At 36.4% G+C, this 17,244-nt stretch overlaps 3 protein-coding genes across 3 annotated transcripts in view; 1 reads left to right on the top strand and 2 right to left on the bottom strand.

Moving 5' to 3' along the window:
* Positions 1-17,244, bottom strand: part of LOC309510013 (uncharacterized protein) — a gene marked incomplete at its 3' end in the record, with an annotated part of 1,894,646 nt that overhangs the window by 1,017,015 nt on the left and 860,387 nt on the right. The gene's annotated exons all lie outside the window — the stretch shown is intronic.
* Positions 5,029-11,459, top strand: LOC309510031 (protein adenylyltransferase SelO-like). The gene is made up of 19 exons (XM_082191167.1): positions 5,029-5,241; positions 5,317-5,435; positions 6,440-6,568; positions 6,656-6,720; positions 7,007-7,063; positions 7,230-7,295; positions 7,487-7,605; positions 7,692-7,779; positions 7,864-7,933; positions 8,035-8,107; positions 8,213-8,296; positions 8,794-8,923; positions 9,001-9,045; positions 9,127-9,208; positions 9,565-9,657; positions 9,749-9,828; positions 9,910-9,953; positions 10,608-10,687; positions 10,864-11,459. Exons 1-19 carry the CDS (start codon positions 5,058-5,060, stop codon positions 10,984-10,986), a joined length of 1,731 nt encoding a protein of 576 aa, XP_082047293.1. The 5' UTR covers positions 5,029-5,057; the 3' UTR covers positions 10,987-11,459.
* Positions 15,070-17,244, bottom strand: part of LOC309510024 (uncharacterized protein) — an 83,457-nt gene continuing 81,282 nt past the window's right edge. The window contains exon 2 of the mRNA XM_082191159.1: positions 15,070-16,435. Coding sequence (XP_082047285.1) covers positions 15,938-16,420 — 483 coding nt within the window. The 5' untranslated portion in view covers positions 16,421-16,435 and the 3' untranslated portion in view covers positions 15,070-15,937. The remainder of the gene's footprint in view (positions 16,436-17,244) is intronic.

Genomic DNA, 17,244 nt, shown 5'->3' on the forward strand with positions numbered 1-17,244 from the left:
TTACCTCTTGAACTCAGCCACGTCCAAGTGATCTGAGAGCGCGGGCGGGTATAGATATATATGTATATAGATACATTACACTAGATGTCGCCTTGGCTACTGCGAAACCGTTTGACCTAAAAATATCAAAATTGAAACTACTGCGGAAAAAAAGACACCTACGTCTTGGATGCCCTTGAGGTAAGCTAAAACATACCAACATTTAATTTCAAAGTGAACTATACCTTTAAGGATATAACGGTGGGTCACATTAGTAGGGTTAAATATAACTTAAATCAAACCATAAATGTGTTCACAAAATAAATGGGCAGCAGTTTCTTCAAAAAGACCACAAAATGAGCAAGTTTAATCAATATCAAGATATTTACAGATAGATGAATTAAACGTGTCGTTCAAATCTTTTAAGTTGTTGCGCGTGTGATAACCATAGACTGTAAAAAAAATATGGACTGTATTTATCACTTATTGTAAATAAATGTATTGGAAATCTTACTTTGTGTATTGTGTGCTGGGACTCAGATAGGTTAACTTTTCTTTGTCGCTGTTCATTTTTGCTTTAAAGCTACTTTCCCTTTTGCCCCTAGAAAATGAATTGGGAACGTAACAGTGGTATTGTGTAATTATTCGAATAGAATTGAGTCTTTTCTCTCTGTTTTGCATGCGTCGTCATAATCATTATTGTTATTGTTGTTATTATTATTTTAATAAATTGTTTTGCCTTTGTCACAGTGTATTCTTAACCTGAATTAGCACTGTTCATATAGGCAACACCAATAGGTGTCATGTAACACAAAATAAACCTATGTTTTCTTCATGATACAGGGCATAATCTTAGTTTCGTTTTTATTTTGTTACCATTAGACATCACTGGGTTTTAATTTGAGGTATGAAAACCTGACGATGCCACATATTGAAACACAAATTCATATAACATATTAATTAGCCTGTCATTTTCTTCATTTTCTAAGTCAATAAAGGTTATGTTAAATGAATAAATGTAGTGTAAATGTTGTAATGAAACCAACTGTACCGTTCAAAAGTACTGTTTGTTGTTGTATTTTTCAAAACTTGAAACTTGTGTGTGTGTGTGTCAGGTGGATTTTTTTAATGTTTTTGAAATAAGTCTCTTGCACTGCTCCCCCAGCCTGCATTTATTTGATTAAAATATAGTAGCCTAGGCTATAAACTACAGTATTGTGATGTATTATTACCATTTTAAATAACAGTTTCTATTTGGACATATATAAAAAAAAATAAAAATTTTTTTTTTTTTTTTTTTTTTTTTTTTCTGATTTCTAATTGTAATAACGATCTCATAGCTTTATTTCTGCAATTGTAAATGCAGTGAAAATATATTATTGGCACTTCTGTGTATGCACTGCAAAGATGTATTTTCCTTGAATGATTTAATTTGACTGGTGTTACAATTGAACGTCCCAGGACGTATGCATTTGCGTTTTCTAATGGGTAAGTGTCATTGATTGATTTATTGAGTGTGTGTGCGCGCGCAGCCAATGGACCCAACGGCCTGCTGGGAGTTGTAGTTTTGTTGTACGTTGTATTTATACCACAGAAAGGACCTGTCTTTCACTTCGATGGTAACTAAAAAAAAATTCAAGCTGCGATTTTTCACGATGGATATCCTCGCGCGATCGAGTGTAGATTGTGTTAAACACGACAAGAACCAAAAATTCTGCGTTTATTCCTTAAAACAGTCGGTATTTCCCATATTGCTTCTCCTTTGCAGCTGCCATTGGCGCACGTCACGATTATAAGCGCCTGCTATTGGCGTAGGCAATGTTTACAGCACCATTATCAAGTATGTGGTGCGAACGCAACGGAACAGTCAGATTAACCATAAATGAACATGGTGAGTAACATTTTATAAACAATATTGTCAATATTGTTTGTTTTCCCTCTATTTTGCTGACGAGAATTTCAAAATAAAGCCCTACCAGAGTCTCAATGCAACAACAGACAGTGATTGAACCGTGAATTTTGTGAACCATTACATAATCCTATATAGGCTAATTATAAATTCAATTGTTATTATACTTTACAATATTACTGTTTGTTGTTGTATTTTTCAAAACTTGAAACTTGTGTGTGTGTGTCAGGTGGATTTTTTTAATGTTTTTGAAATAAGTCTCTTGCGCTGCTCCCCCAGCCTGCATTTATTTGATTAAAATATAGTAGCCTAGGCTATAAACTACAGTATTGTGATGTATTATTACCATTTTAAATAACAGTTTCTATTTGGACATATATTAAAAGGTTTTTTTTTTGTTGTTTTTTTGTCCAATTTCTTGTGCTCCTCCCTGTCCTAATCTAGGTGATGGGACCTACCAGCTGTTCCTCATCAATGGCAAGAGGATCCAGTATTTAAGCAGAGCCGGGGGGGAGAGAGAGAGAGACTGGGACTGGGACTGGGACTGGGAGAGGGAGAGGGAGAGGGAGAGGGAGAGGGAGAGGGAGAGGGAGAGGGAGAGGGAGAGGGAGAGGGAGAGGTTTCTTCTCCCAAGAGCCTGAGGCCCCGTTTACACGATGGGAAAACGCAGATATTTCCCTGCGTTTTGGCCTGTCATTTACACGAAAACGCAGTTTTTATCCCAGAGAACGATTATTTCTAAAAACTCCGGCCAAAGTGGAGATTTCTGAAAACGCCGGTTATATGTTGCCGTGTCAACTGGGAGAAACGGGGTTTTAGGTTCTCAAACGTCACATTATGCGCCAGAAAATGCTTACGTCATGTGAGCGCCCTATGTTCAGAGTTTGTTCCATACTGTCTATGAGTTTGTTTGGCTACTATTTGATCATGGATGCGGTTAAAGTGGTACTCATTTTTACTTTTGTGAAAACGCTTTTGGCCTGTTTGCATTTGCTTCGCTGTCTGTCCACACGAACGAACCTCGCGCCATGTCTATTGTTTTGAAAGGAACAGGAAGTCGCTCGTGCTATTCGTCGTTGTCGATTTTGAGGATTCTGATTGGCTTGCATGGCTTTATCCTTCTCCTTACACTGCCACCCCTTTGTATTTATGCGGGTTGATGTAAACGACAACTTTTTTTGAAAACGATATTGCGTGCACGATGTTATTTTTGAAAACGGAGGGGGAGAAATATTCGTTTCTCTAAATACCCGGCTATGTGTAAATGTGGCCTGAGACTGTTGTGTTACCAGACTTGGAGTGTTGCTCTTGTTGGTGTATGTTAAGCTTAAGTGTGTTGTTACGCTTAAATGTGTTGTTACGGCTGTAGTGTGCAGCTTTGAATTGCTTGCCCATTGTTGAGTGTTGGAGCAGTAGGGAGTGGGTGCAACATTGGCTGTGAATCTGAATAAAATGTGTCTTTACACAAAACATTATCATAATTCAACCTGTATGTATTAAAAGCCGTAGTCACCTTTCACTTATTCATGCAAAAGCTATAAAAATTATGACTGAGATTATCTTAAATTTATACTATTTTTGAGAGGATAGATAGATGAATTTACTCACTTTTTCAATTTGTCCTTTCAGGGAGATATATACTGTTTTTGCCATTTGCCGAGTAATTTTTAATAATATGAACCACACCCGTTTCAAACAGTTGGGTGTCACCGTCCACTGGAGCCATAAAGGTTCTCTCAACATTAGTGAGGGCACTGATGGTGGTCGTTTAGAAAGACCCAATCTTAACTTTATCTGTGGACACTTCATGTTTTTGTGCGGCGGTTTGTGCGGTTGTCCACTCAGATGAGCCGGGTGAAAGCAGGTCGGCTGTACGGTTGGCTTGCAACAGACATTCTGGAGGGTGACAGAAAATAAACATTGACTCAATAAGCATTGATAATACCAATTACCTTTTTTAAACCTTAGTGCGCTGACAATAAGCCTACATTAATATTAACCATACAAACTACAAATTAATAAAACTAGAAAAATAAAACTGTGAAAACAGTGAAAAGACTGTTAATAATGTTTTATTTCTTTTTTTTATTATTATTAGGGTGGCCCGATTATGATTTTCTATTGCTGATAACAATTTTTTTCAAGCAAATTGGCCAATTCCGATAGCCGATTTTTTCCTTTAAGCAAATTTATTTGTTGTTTATTTTCTCTATAACATCTGTTGCCAGCCATTTGAAATGTAATCATGATGCAAACAAAGAGGCTACACACATGTAGCATGATAATTTATTTTTTATTTAAATTAGATTGTATAATTTCAAGATTTAAAGCAAAAACAAAATGGTCTGACTTTTGTTTTGTGAAATTATGCTAGAAGACACCTGCACAAAACAAAAACAGCAGACGGACTGAATGAAAACGCAAATTCACTTTCTGTCAGTAGGTGGCGCTTGGAAATCGCAAGTGTCTTAAATGTGAGTGTAAATGCAATGAAGAAAAAATTTAATTTAAATTACAATTTTGCCACAGTTTTTGCATGAACATGTTAAACATATCTAATCATTTCTGTAATACATTTTTATTTAAATTTTGCAACTTATAAAGTGTTAAAATATGTATTCAATTTACATATTAAAACTATTGTGAAATGGCAAATGTAAATTATATAATTGAATTTTCATTTTCATTTTGCACCAAACGTTGCACAAATGTATGGGGAAATTTAAATTTAAATACAGAAATGCATTGCCATTTTACATATTGCATTTCAAATTGAATATTGCTACCCATAAGCTTCCATACACATGGTACCTGTTACTTGTTACTTGTTACAGTACAGATTGGAGGTTGACCAATCACAGTTGTCTCTGATCATTGGCTAGAGACGCTTATTTAATCATTATAGTGAGAAAGTACGACAGCTTCTAAACCCATACAATTAATAGATTTAATCGGTTATGGTTTATAACGCGCATACATTTCCAAAAAGACAAAAAAGTCCCGAATATTGCATAAATGGAGCATTCGGGTTTTTGAGCCGATGAGCGCCCTCTGGTGGAACATTGAAGGATTGTTTGTGTGACAGTTCTGATGTTTTCCTCTAGTTACGTGATGTAAGGAAGTACAGGACATATATAGTTAAAAAAAATATGCCTGTGAGTTTGATGTAATGACAAAACATGGTTTCACGTTATTTTTATTTTTATCGGCCGTCGCCATCGCTACATTTAGGGACGAACAAGAATTCTGTGAGAATGAAAGTTGTAATGAAAGAGAGTTCGATAAGAGTCACTTTTATAGCAATGTGAAACACTGTGGAGAAATACTACTGGCATTATCACATAAACTACTAGGTAAGATACAGATATGAGTGCCAACATGCTATTTTACACGTTGATATGTTTTAATAACTTCTGTGTGTTTTACAGATGCTCTGCCTCTTGATGAGGTTGATGGTAATGTTATTCGTACTGTGAAGAGAAGTGTGTTTTCAGAGTCTCAGCCCTCTCCTCTGAAAGAGCCCCTGACACTGGCTGCTGTGTCACAGGTCAATAAACCCATCCACTCATCATCATTTACAGAGAACTTGTGCTTCACTGCAGTCAAACCTGGGGATATTGTTGCAGTAACTGTGTATATGTAATTTATGAAACAGAAAAATACAATAGAGCTAGTGCCATCTAACCACCAGTCAAAAGTTTGGTCACACCCACCAATTCTTTATCATTTTTCTTGTCCACATTTTAAAATAGTAATAAATTAATCATCATCATCACCACCAATAACATTGTCGTCGTCAGCATAATTTTGAACTTATTCAGGCTGTTGTTACAAAGAAGTACACTTCATCATACTTTTAAAAAGAGAAATTATATGAAAATAATATAGGCTACTTTAAAAGAATATACTTTGGTGCAAACTGAATATAATGTTTCGGACACTTAATTGCATCATGTTAACTGAAATTAAATGAACATTTATTATAGTTTGTTAAGAAACGGTCATGAAAGTATACTCGTTAAGTGGCTTTTTATTTCATTAATTTTGTATTATCTGCAATAACTGTTTTAAAAGAAACATAGTTTTCCATTTTTATTTTTAACACTTATTTTTTACAAGGGTGAAGCAGATCACAAAAAAAAAAATTATACTCTAGCTCTAGCTATAGCTATTATACTCTATTATATATATAGCTATTATATAATGCTAGCTTAAAAATTGGACCAAACACTTACATACCAATAGAAACACTTTATCATAAATGTATTTAGTCACAAACAGTTCATTTATTGCATTGAGTTAATAAATTCAGTTCATTTAGTGTTTTTTGTTTGTTTTTGTCAGTTATACTTTTATAAATTGATTCAGTCATAAAGCTTTTAATCAGCTAATGAACTCGTGGGCCACTTGGACTCTTTACAGAACCACCAGTGGTCTGAGGATCACAGTCTGAGAAAACTGCTTTAAAACCAAACTGGACCATGGTACCACCACAGTACTTTTGTGTAAATGTTGTTTCTGCATATATTCAGGCTCTTTTGTGTATTTCAGGATGTGTTGAGGAATATTTTGGATCTGAATGAGTCTGTGATTCAGAATGAAGAGTTTGTCCGTTGTGTCAGTGGTGGGAAACTGTTTCCTGGCTCTGTTCCACTGGCACACAGATACGGGGGCCATCAGGTAAAACTGACCGTCACTTCAAACCCGACAGCGATGGCGTAAGACAACCAGAGCAAACATGTCAACCATGTGTTATTATTATTATAGTTTGGTTATTGGGCCGGACAGCTGGGGGATGGAAGAGCACATTTGTTGGGTGAATACACAAACAGGTAAAATCATCCTTTTCCATCAGCGTTCAACACAAATCATCAGTTGTTATTGTCAGATGTGACTTTTCTGTTGTAATGCATGTCAACTTTCCCATAATGTTGTTTAAGATTAAAGAATGGATAGTGTGATCTATACTTACTGGTTTTTCAGCAAATAGATGATTCTGGCATTTTTTTATCTATTTCTCGTTTAATGCTTAAACATGCGTCTGAACAATGACATCTCTCAGTTTAGAACTGACAAGTGTTAACCGTTAGAGCGGTATACAATCTCTCTTTTATCCAGAAAGGGTGAAAGATGGGAAGTCCAGTTGAAAGGCTCAGGAAAGACACCGTACTCAAGGTGAATATCAGTTTCTGCTGCTCAATATTTTTGATATGCTTTTTAAGTAATTCTGAGATATATTTAGTTGTAAATGATCTTACATTATGACTCATAGTGTGTGATTCTCTGTCTGGCAGGAGTGTAATGGTTATGCTGTTTACTGTACATGATGTTTTGTGTGCAGGTCTGGTGATGGACGGGCTGTGATTCGCTCCTCTGTGAGGGAGTTCCTGTGCAGTGAAGCCCTCAGGTACACACACACACACACACACACACACACACACACACACACACACACACACACACACACACACACACACACACACACACACACACACACACACACACACACACATAAATGCACAATATATATGAATGGACATGCACAAGAAGAGTAATATATGGATTTATCACATTCAAATGCTTGGTGTTGAATATTAGTTTTATTTTTATTTATACTTTTTCCATTTTTTTGCCTTTATTGTTTGTCAGTCTGGTTGTGAGTGAGGAACCTGTTTGGAGGGATCCGTTTTATAATGGCAGTGTCATAAAAGAAAGAGGTAAAATACGATCAGATTTGGAAAAATCGAGTAACTAAGTTCTTTATCCTCCTCAGCTTTATGTGATTGTTCTCTGTATCTATCAGGAGCGGTTGTTCTGCGTCTGGCCAAGTCCTGGTTTCGTATCGGTTCACTGGAGATATTAACTAGAACTGGAGAGTTAGATGTCCTACGGTATATTAACTTTAACTTTGGAGAGTAATATTTTTTTTCTCACTCTTATTTGCTTTTTAATTTCTTTTTATCTTTTATTTTCAGGACATTGTTGGACTTTGTAATTAAAGAGCATTTTAAATCTATAGCAACAAATGACCCTGACAAGTATGTGGTGAGTATCTGTGTCTCTCTGCTGTTTAGCTGTAATACAAGATTATTTTATATTGTCTGATCAGTCTCACTATATTTGAATGGTTTTCATGTTGTGTGAAGGTGTTTTTCTCTCGAGTGCTGAATGAAACGGCACATTTAATCGCCCACTGGATGTCGGTTGGTTTTGCTCATGGTTAGTTCACTCTGCTTTACTTGTTTAGTTATCACATAGATTTATCATTATAGATCGAGCTTAATACGCAAAATGCACAACATCATGATCTGCATCTTCACACAGGAGTCTGTAACACAGATAACTTCAGTCTGCTTTCTATCACTTTTGATTATGGCCCATTTGGATTTATGGAATCATATGACCCAAGTATGTTTCTTTGTCTAACTTAAACTTTCATAATATTAGCAATCATCTTCCTATAAATTTAGTTTTTAAGCTTTTTGTCATTTTGACATTACACACACACACACACACACACACACACACACACACACACACACACACACACACACACACACACACACACACACACACACACACACACACACACACACACACACACACACACACACACATACACACACATACACACACATATATATACAATACTGCAAAAGTGGAGGAAAATTGTATGAATAGTAAGTTACTTCAGATCTACTATACATTTTGTATATACTTACAGTATAATATACATGGGTTGAGGGGCTTGATTAATTGCATACTTTTTTTTAATCCATTACTTGTTTTATTTTACTTCATTATATTCTAATAAGTTAAAGTGAAACAGACAGCCATAATAATAACATATAATATATTTTTTGTTAAATGTGTGTTATTGCTACAGCATTGTTTCCTCTGTATAGATTTTGTCCCCAACACGTCTGATGACGAGGGCCGGTACAGTATAGGAGCTCAGGCTAATGTTGGCCTGTTCAATCTACAGAAACTTCTAGAAGCTCTGAAACCACTGCTGACCTCAGATCAGCTTTCACAGTAAGAGATCCTTTTATTTTCTGTTGGTATTGGTCTGGAATAAATAAGGGTGATTCGTGTCAATTCATTTACTTCAGATCTCAGCAAATATTGAGAGAGTATCCACAAATCTACCATCAAAGGTGAGCCTGTCATTAGACAATATAGATCACTGTATTCCTCTCTGAGTCATTCCTGATCTCACTTTACTGTTTCTGTTGTAGATTTCATGAGCTGTTCAAAGCAAAGTTGGGCTTTCTGGGAAATGAAGAAAAGGATTCATATGTGATTGCATTTCTTCTAAAGGTAAATATTAGCTGGATTGTTTTTTTTCTCTAATTGTACTATAATTAATTCATTTGATAAAGTTATTTGGCCATTCTCAGGACATGGTGTCATTTGTGACAAAAAAAAAAGAAAAAAAAGTAAGGAATCAGTAAGACACACACACACACTGATATATATATATATATATACACACACAATTTCATTATAAACTTTTTTTAATTAGATAGTTGTTTTTTTTAGAATTATATATTTAACGGCCAAACTGTCAGAAATAGTTAAGTCCAGTATGGAGTTAAATCAATAGTAGATCACACAAATGGCAGCATTTCCTGAGAATGACCCATATAATGTTGTGTGATGTGTGATGTGTTGAGCTAATGGAGGACACTGGAGCAGACTTCACTATGACTTTCAGACAGCTGAGTGAAGTGACCCTGTCCCGGCTTCAGAAGGGATCCTTTGCTCCGGTACGTTTCCTCTCCATTCACTCCCACAGCAGCCGCAATATCCATAATCATGATTTCAGTCCATTAACTGTGACTGTGTCTCTCTTGACAGTCATTGTGGGCTCTTTCAGACCTCTCATCACACAAGCATTTCAGAGACTGGGTTCAGCTGTATTTACAGCGTCTGTCAAGGTAATGTTGCTGTAATGTAAACTCGAACTCTTTAGAGGATTAAAAATGAACATCACTTGATGTGTTAATCGTCTTCTACAGGATAATGAGTGACTCAGATGAAGAACGGCAGCACAGAATGCAAGGTGTGTTTTTGTATATGTTATATGATGCAGTGTTATATATTATGTGTTTATATATTGTTACAGTAACACTACCGCTGAAATGTTCATGATTGGTAAGATTTGTTTTTGAAAGAAGTTTCTTATACTCACGAAGGCTGCATTTATTTAATCAAAAATACAATAAAAACAGTCATTTTGTATTACTATAATATATTATTATACTATGAGATATTATTACAATATAAAATAAATTATTTTATTTGAATATACAGTATTTGTGTAATTAATATATTCGTTCAGTTGAATGTAATTTATTCCTGTGATCATTTCTCCAGTCTTCAGTGTCACATGATCCTTCAGAAATCATTCTAATATGATGATTTGCTGCTCAAGAAACATTTGAAAACAGTTGAGCTGCTTAATATTTCTGAGGAAACCCTGATACATGTTTTGATTAATATAAAGTTCAAAAGAACAGCGTTTATTTGAAATAGAAATCTTTTGTAATATTATAAATGTCTTTATTGTCCCTTTTAATGCATCCTTGCTGAATAATATTATTAATTTCTTTTAAAAAAAGCCTTACTGACCGTAAATGTTTAAACGGTAGTGTGTGTTTTTTTTACGATGTGTTATGTTGTATTTAATGTTATTAGTAATTTTTCTATTGTTCAGGAGTAAACCCACGCTATGTGTTGAGGAACTGGATGGCTGAATCTGCTATCAGAAAAGCAGAGAAAAATGACTTTTCAGAGGTATTATTACATGTGATGTCAAACTAATATTCTGTCATGATCATGCTTATCATATATCTTAGAGTGTTTGCTTTAATATATTACTGTGAAATGAAGACTTGACAATTATACATACAATGTAACATCTTCAGACAGACCATTATGGCTTGTTGACAGTATGTTTGATGTATTTCTAGGTGACACTGTTGCAGAAGACTTTAATGGAGCCATTTATGGAGCAGGAAGAGGCTGAGAGAGCCGGATATGCCAGTAAACCTCCATCCTGGGCTCAGCATCTGAGGGTCAGCTGTTCTTCCTAACTCAGGGTCGAATGAAAAAAAAAAAATCATGAATTTCAGCATCATTTGAACCAAAAATATTGTTTATGACATTGTAATCACACTTCCTAATGGATGATCTGATTGGAGGATGCGCCATGTTTGATGTTATATATGTACATATATGCATGTTATATATGGACAATGGACATGGATGTCTTTTGTAATATTGCTGTTTCTGCATTTCTACAAAAGTGCAAAAATCTTTGCATCATGCATCTCGTTTACTCCTGTTTAACAATTAGGCATGTCAAAATCTGTTAAACAGTTAACTTTGCAAGACCTTATTTATTATGACATTCCATTAGCAATGATGATATAGCATATTTGCAATACAAATAATCTGATTAGGTGCGTAAGTACAAAGTATTTACATATTTTAGTCTGGTGGTGTAATGCAAGAATATTAAACAACAAAATAATTAAAGATGTGTGTCCTAATGTCACGCCGAGAACTTGTTTGGCGGTCAGTTCCTCAGTCCAACTACAAAAACATGTCAATTAGCTCTATCTGTCTTCAAGATCATTGTTGACTGCGCTTTTTCAGCATTGCTGTCATCAGTTCTGACATGAGTTCGCCACCTGGGGGCGCTGTTTGTAGAGGTGTAGTTCTCTTTGGTGGAGCCGGAGGCATTTTTCTGATGGAGCCGGCGGGTGGGTTGGCAGCCGGTGCAGGAGCTGGTGGTGGAGGCGGGGGTGGAGGCGGTGGTGGTGGAGCTCCACCTGCAGATGCAAAGTTTTGGGGACCAGGAGGAGGAGGAGGTGGAAGGGAGGTAATGGGGTCTGGAGGTGGTGGGGGGAGTGAGTCTCCCCCGTGAGGTGCAAAACTAGGAGGCGGTGGAGGAAGAAAGTCAGGGGGCAGCTCGGCATCTTCTGGAGGAGGTGGTGGTGGAGGCAGGTCATCCATGGGTGGAGGTGGGAAGGAGGATTGTGGGAATCGAGGTGGAGGAGGAAACTTGTTGACTTTGGTTGTGCTGGCAGGAGGAGCAGGGGGAGGAGGAGGCAACATGGGGTCGGGTGGTGGAGGAGGCAGGGTTTCCATTGAAGGCGGAGGTGGTGGGAAAGATGTTTGGTTGCCAGGACCCTTCAAAAACAAACCAAAAGTAGCATTCAGGAGCATTTCAGATAAATGATGAAATTACAAGGGGATTAAAACAGCTCTAAAGGAACCGTCACCCTTTGTGGAAAAGTAGTGTGCGTAATTTTACTGCTCTTGAAGTATACTTTAACTCTTTGAAGTATATTTAAAAAAATATATTTTCAGATAATATATTGTTCATTAAATAAAAGGCCACTATATGTGTATTTAAAGACACTGCACTTTCATGACTGTTTCTTAACAGAGTTTAGTGCAATTTTAAAAAGTGTACTTTGCAATCATGACAAATTAACAGTTATACTTTTTAAATTATGGTTTAGTAATCTTTTGCAGTACATTTATTTTGATATTGACAAACATACTAGAGCACATGCAAATTTGATTATAATTTCAACTGTAGTGTGTTATTCGTTAATACATTTAATGTTAATATATTTTAAATTTACCAATTGGCAACTTCATCATGACAAATGTGTAATTAAATATTGAAAACATGTCAAGTTTCAATAGAAATGATATATGTATATTTTAGTTTACTATAAATGCTTCTCAGTACATTCGGCAGTAAACTTCATATTTCATTGAAAGTAGAAGTAATTATGAAATGTTATAAAATTATGTACTTAAGTGTGTTAATAAATTTAAACTATATTTTGTTTAATTGCAATTAACATGCAGTTAAGTGTCTGAAAACATAATAGTTCACACTTCAGTTATGGTCCATGAACTTATATTATTTATGGTATTATATTATGGTGTTCTTCATTACTAAGGCAACTGATAGATTTAGAGGTACCTTGGTGTCCTTTGGAAGCTGAGGAGCGTGTCCATTCGCAGCTTTGGCTGAAAGATAAGCACAAAAATGTCATCAAAATCCTTTAATATATCAAGATCTATGATACATTTTATAACAATCTATTTAGCTCATTATCTCTACCTTTAGGTGTAGGGGAGGGTGTGGATGCGCTGGAGGAGGCCTGGATAGTGCGGTTAGCCCAGCTTCCAGTGCCGGCTGCTTTCCTCACAGCGGCTTTGTAGTTTTCATATAACTGCTTACCATACTATGACAAAATCATGACAAAACAAGACCATTAATAAGGTAGAAGAACTTTTTTTTTTTTGACAAAGTAGACAGCTCACAATAGGACCCAACACAATACAGCTACAATTTACAGTATGTTTTTGCATTGTAAACTATAATTTATAATTTAATTTGCTGCAAAAAGTTCAACTTAGTGTCTTCTTGCATTTATCATCATTATCTATTTTGGTTTTTGGTGTGTGGCCTGGTTTCTGCTCACCTTTGCAATACGTATCCCAGTCACCCACAGAGTCATGGTCAACTCATCATCACAACACAGATACTTGATGTATTGGGATTCTTTTTGAATTTGAGGATGAAGAAAGCAGATCACAGTGACCATATGAACATGACACACACCTGATATACACACCTGAGAAGGCCAAGATAATAACACTTCATTTAGTTGTTTTCGCTATTGTTTCCCTGTCATTCTCTACAGATTTGTGGAACCATTCATTTTTCAGGGATTGAATCTTTAATCAATGTTTTTTGTTCTCAAAACAACAAAGGGTTTGGTAACAACTTACTAGGGTTTTCAGTATTAGTTCATGCTTTGCTAATATTCATTTTTCTTCAAATTGGACAGTTGGTGATATTAACATTGTTTTGATTACATATGTTATTGAGCTGCAGTTGCATAGCAGAGACAGTGGATGACACACTAAAATCACAATTTGATTGCCAGTGCCCCTCATGCCACACTTTAGGATTAGTCCTAAATATTGCTAAAATGAACCACAAAAATCTTTTGCTTTATAATTTTGAATTATTTCAAACATACAAAGAATGTATGTCCCTTTTCTGTTGGGGTCAGGGTTTAATTGTGCATGTATTACATTTATTGCATTTTTTGCGTTTTATTTCCCAATTGCTTGACAAACATAAAACACAGCCCACCCTAACCTAATCATAGCCTGAAACACCCTTGATGATTTGTCATGCTTTCTTAATGAGATGACTGAGATAACAAATGATTTTATGTGGGGAGGGAAAGGAGTTAAAATAGCAAGGAAACATTAATTGCAAGTTATAAAGAAGGAGGATTAGGATTGATTGACTTAGAAGTTAAAAAGAAGGCCATAAGGGTAAAAACGATGAAAAAGTATTTATGTGATAAAGTGGAGTATGGATGGAAAGGTTATATGAAGGATGTGCTGGACAAATGTAGTGGATGTGGGGAAGAAGGGCTTTTTATGGGATTGAAAAAGCCGATGTATGACAAAATGCCGCTGTTTTATCAGGAAGTGCTAAGTGTGTGGGCAGAGGTCATATACAGAAATATACAGTATGAGTGTGAATATATAAATCAAGTTTTAAAACAACCGATATTTTTATATCCAAATTTTAGAATGAAAGAGAGAGTGTTTTATGACAAATTGTATATGAAAGCAGGAGTGAGACAAGTTAAGGATATAGCATATGATGTAAGAGGGTTCTTACCTAATAGAGCCTTATATGATTGTGTTTCGGAGTGGGATTATGAAATCGAAATGTCAAAAGTGGACTCGATGTGTGAAAATATTAAGACAAGTCTGCCCAGAGCCTGGGTAGAGAGTATTGAAAATGAAACTGTTAAACCTGGGGAATGGGGATTGCCAGATTTGTATTTTAGAGTTTGTGGTTGCGCAATAAAGACTCTGGATATATGCGGTACAAAGAAATCTCCTCTCACAATAGGCCAATGTCTGGGTATCTGAGAGAAAAACCTGGGCTGCGTTTCCCAAAGCATTGTGAGATAAGTTGATCGTAGAGGACATTGGTGGCAAATGGTCTTCACGATCAACTTCACAATGCTTCTGGGAAACGCAGCCCTGGACTGGAGCTCAGAGCCACTGCAGAGAGAATTACACAGAGCTGGCCAGTGAAATGAGACAACAGATACTCACTGTCACACATGCCTGGTATTATTATGGTTACAGTTATAATGCATGGATTGATTTGCACAGAAACAGAGTTTGATCAGATCAGAGAAGCTCTTCCTGCACATATTCAAGGTAATGTTCCACAATGGTTTCAGTGTCCCAGGACAGCAGTGAGCTCAACACTGCACAGCTGTGTCTTTAAAACACTTTGGCCAGTGGACAAATGAGAGCTACTTTTGACAGTTTGCATTTCCTCTATTACAGTGGTGAGATATTATACCTTCTATAATAAGAATAAATGAATAAACATCATGTTACACACAAAAACAAGCAAACTGTAAATTCAATAATCTTTTATGCTCTGTCTTCTGTTTGCTTTCTTGTGAACATGATGATCATCAGATTGACCCATCATTTCAGATGAATATGATCATTTTGTGCAGGCTAAATAGGTCTTCATCCAAAATGAACGTTATCTTATTACATTCAAATTATTATGTAAATACACTGTACAAAAAACAGTTTTTTTTTTTTTTTACTGATCGGTGATGGGACCGAGAGTGAAACTTACAAGTGTAGAATAGGTTAAAGAAAAACAATGTCGCAATGTGAAACCATCATGAAAGTTTAAATATTTAAGTAACAAAACAAATTTTCAGTTCAAGAAGAATTTCTTAGATGATGACTTCCGAGCAACTTCACCATTGATAAATGTAAAACCAGTTCATAAGAGACATAAGGGTGCATTCCTGTACACAAAGAAAATGTATTAAGGTTTCATGCTTTTTCAAACTGTCTTTGGATCTGAACCAAAAGTAAAAAAACAACAACAAACAAACAAAAAAACTTGCAGCTGCACATACAGAAAAAATAAATAAAATAGTAATGTCACAGTCTCTGCGTCTTCGGTCTCTGTGTCTTCAGTCTCTGTGTCTTCGGTCTCTGTGTCTTCAGTCTCTGTGTCTTCGGTCTCTGCGTCTTCGGTCTCTGTGTCTTCAGTCTCTGTGTCTTCGGTCTCTGTGTCTTCGGTCTCTGTGTCTTCGGTCTCTGCGTCTTCGGTCTCTGTGTCTTCGGTCTCTGCGTCTTCGGTCTCTGCGTCTTCGGTCTCTGCGTCTTCGGTCTCTGTGTCTTCAGTCTCTGTGTCTTCGGTCTCTGCGTCTTCGGTCTCTGTGTCTTCAGTCTCTGTGTCTTCGGTCTCTGTGTCTTCGGTCTCTGTGTCTTCGGTCTCTGCGTCTTCGGTCTCTGTGTCTTCGGTCTCTGCGTCTTCGGTCTCTGCGTCTTCGGTCTCTGCGTCTTCAGTCTCTGCGTCTTCAGTCTCTGTGTCTTCGGTCTCTGCGTCTTCGGTCTCTGTAGCGGCTCCTTATTCACCATCAGCTGATCCTTAAACTACAATTAAACACACAGAGTCACATATGGAGTATGAGACATTACTGCGGTCACATCACATCAGTAGATTCATTTCAGAACAAACACAGGCAGAGATACATACAGAGTACATTAATATTACAGCCAGAGATATAAAGGTGAGGAGAACATCAGAGCTGTTGTTCTGCACGCGGGAGAACGTCAAGATGAGGAAGATCCTGATCAAGACCATTGTGAACAGATCATCGTGTCAGGACCACTTCCCACTTACCGTCGTGGAAACGAAAGGTTCAGTCGATTATTCGCATTATATGAATGATGTGATGAACAGAAACTACTCTCGCAATTAATTGTAATCTTTTCTGGGAGTGATCTAGATTCTTCTGTGACAATGTCCTGCAGCCGAGAGTCAGAGCGGACCTCCTGTCGGACAACATCTATGTACTAACTGATTAAATGATAATATGGCATATGTAGTCCATTCCATAGAGACTGTGTGTGTTCTCAGAATAATGAGAACAAATAATGTTTATTACAGGATCTAAATAACTGAGCAGTTAAACTCGCTGTTCTCCAGAAAAATCCTCCAGGTTTTGCACATTTTTAGGTTTTCCAGAATCTTCTGCATATTTGACACCTTTCCAACAATGACTGTATGATTTTGAGATCCATATGTTTCACAGAAGACAAAATAATTACAATTTATCCTGTTCATGGAATTTAAAAAGTTTACACACCCCAGCTTTTAATGCATTGTGTTGCATCAGAAAAAAAAAGAAAAGAAATTTTTTATATATATATATATATATATATATATATATAACAAATAT

This window comes from Leuciscus leuciscus (genome assembly GCF_965113295.1).
Source record: "Leuciscus leuciscus genome assembly, contig: SUPER_11_unloc_1, whole genome shotgun sequence".
NCBI classification, from domain to species: domain Eukaryota; kingdom Metazoa; phylum Chordata; class Actinopteri; order Cypriniformes; family Leuciscidae; genus Leuciscus; species Leuciscus leuciscus.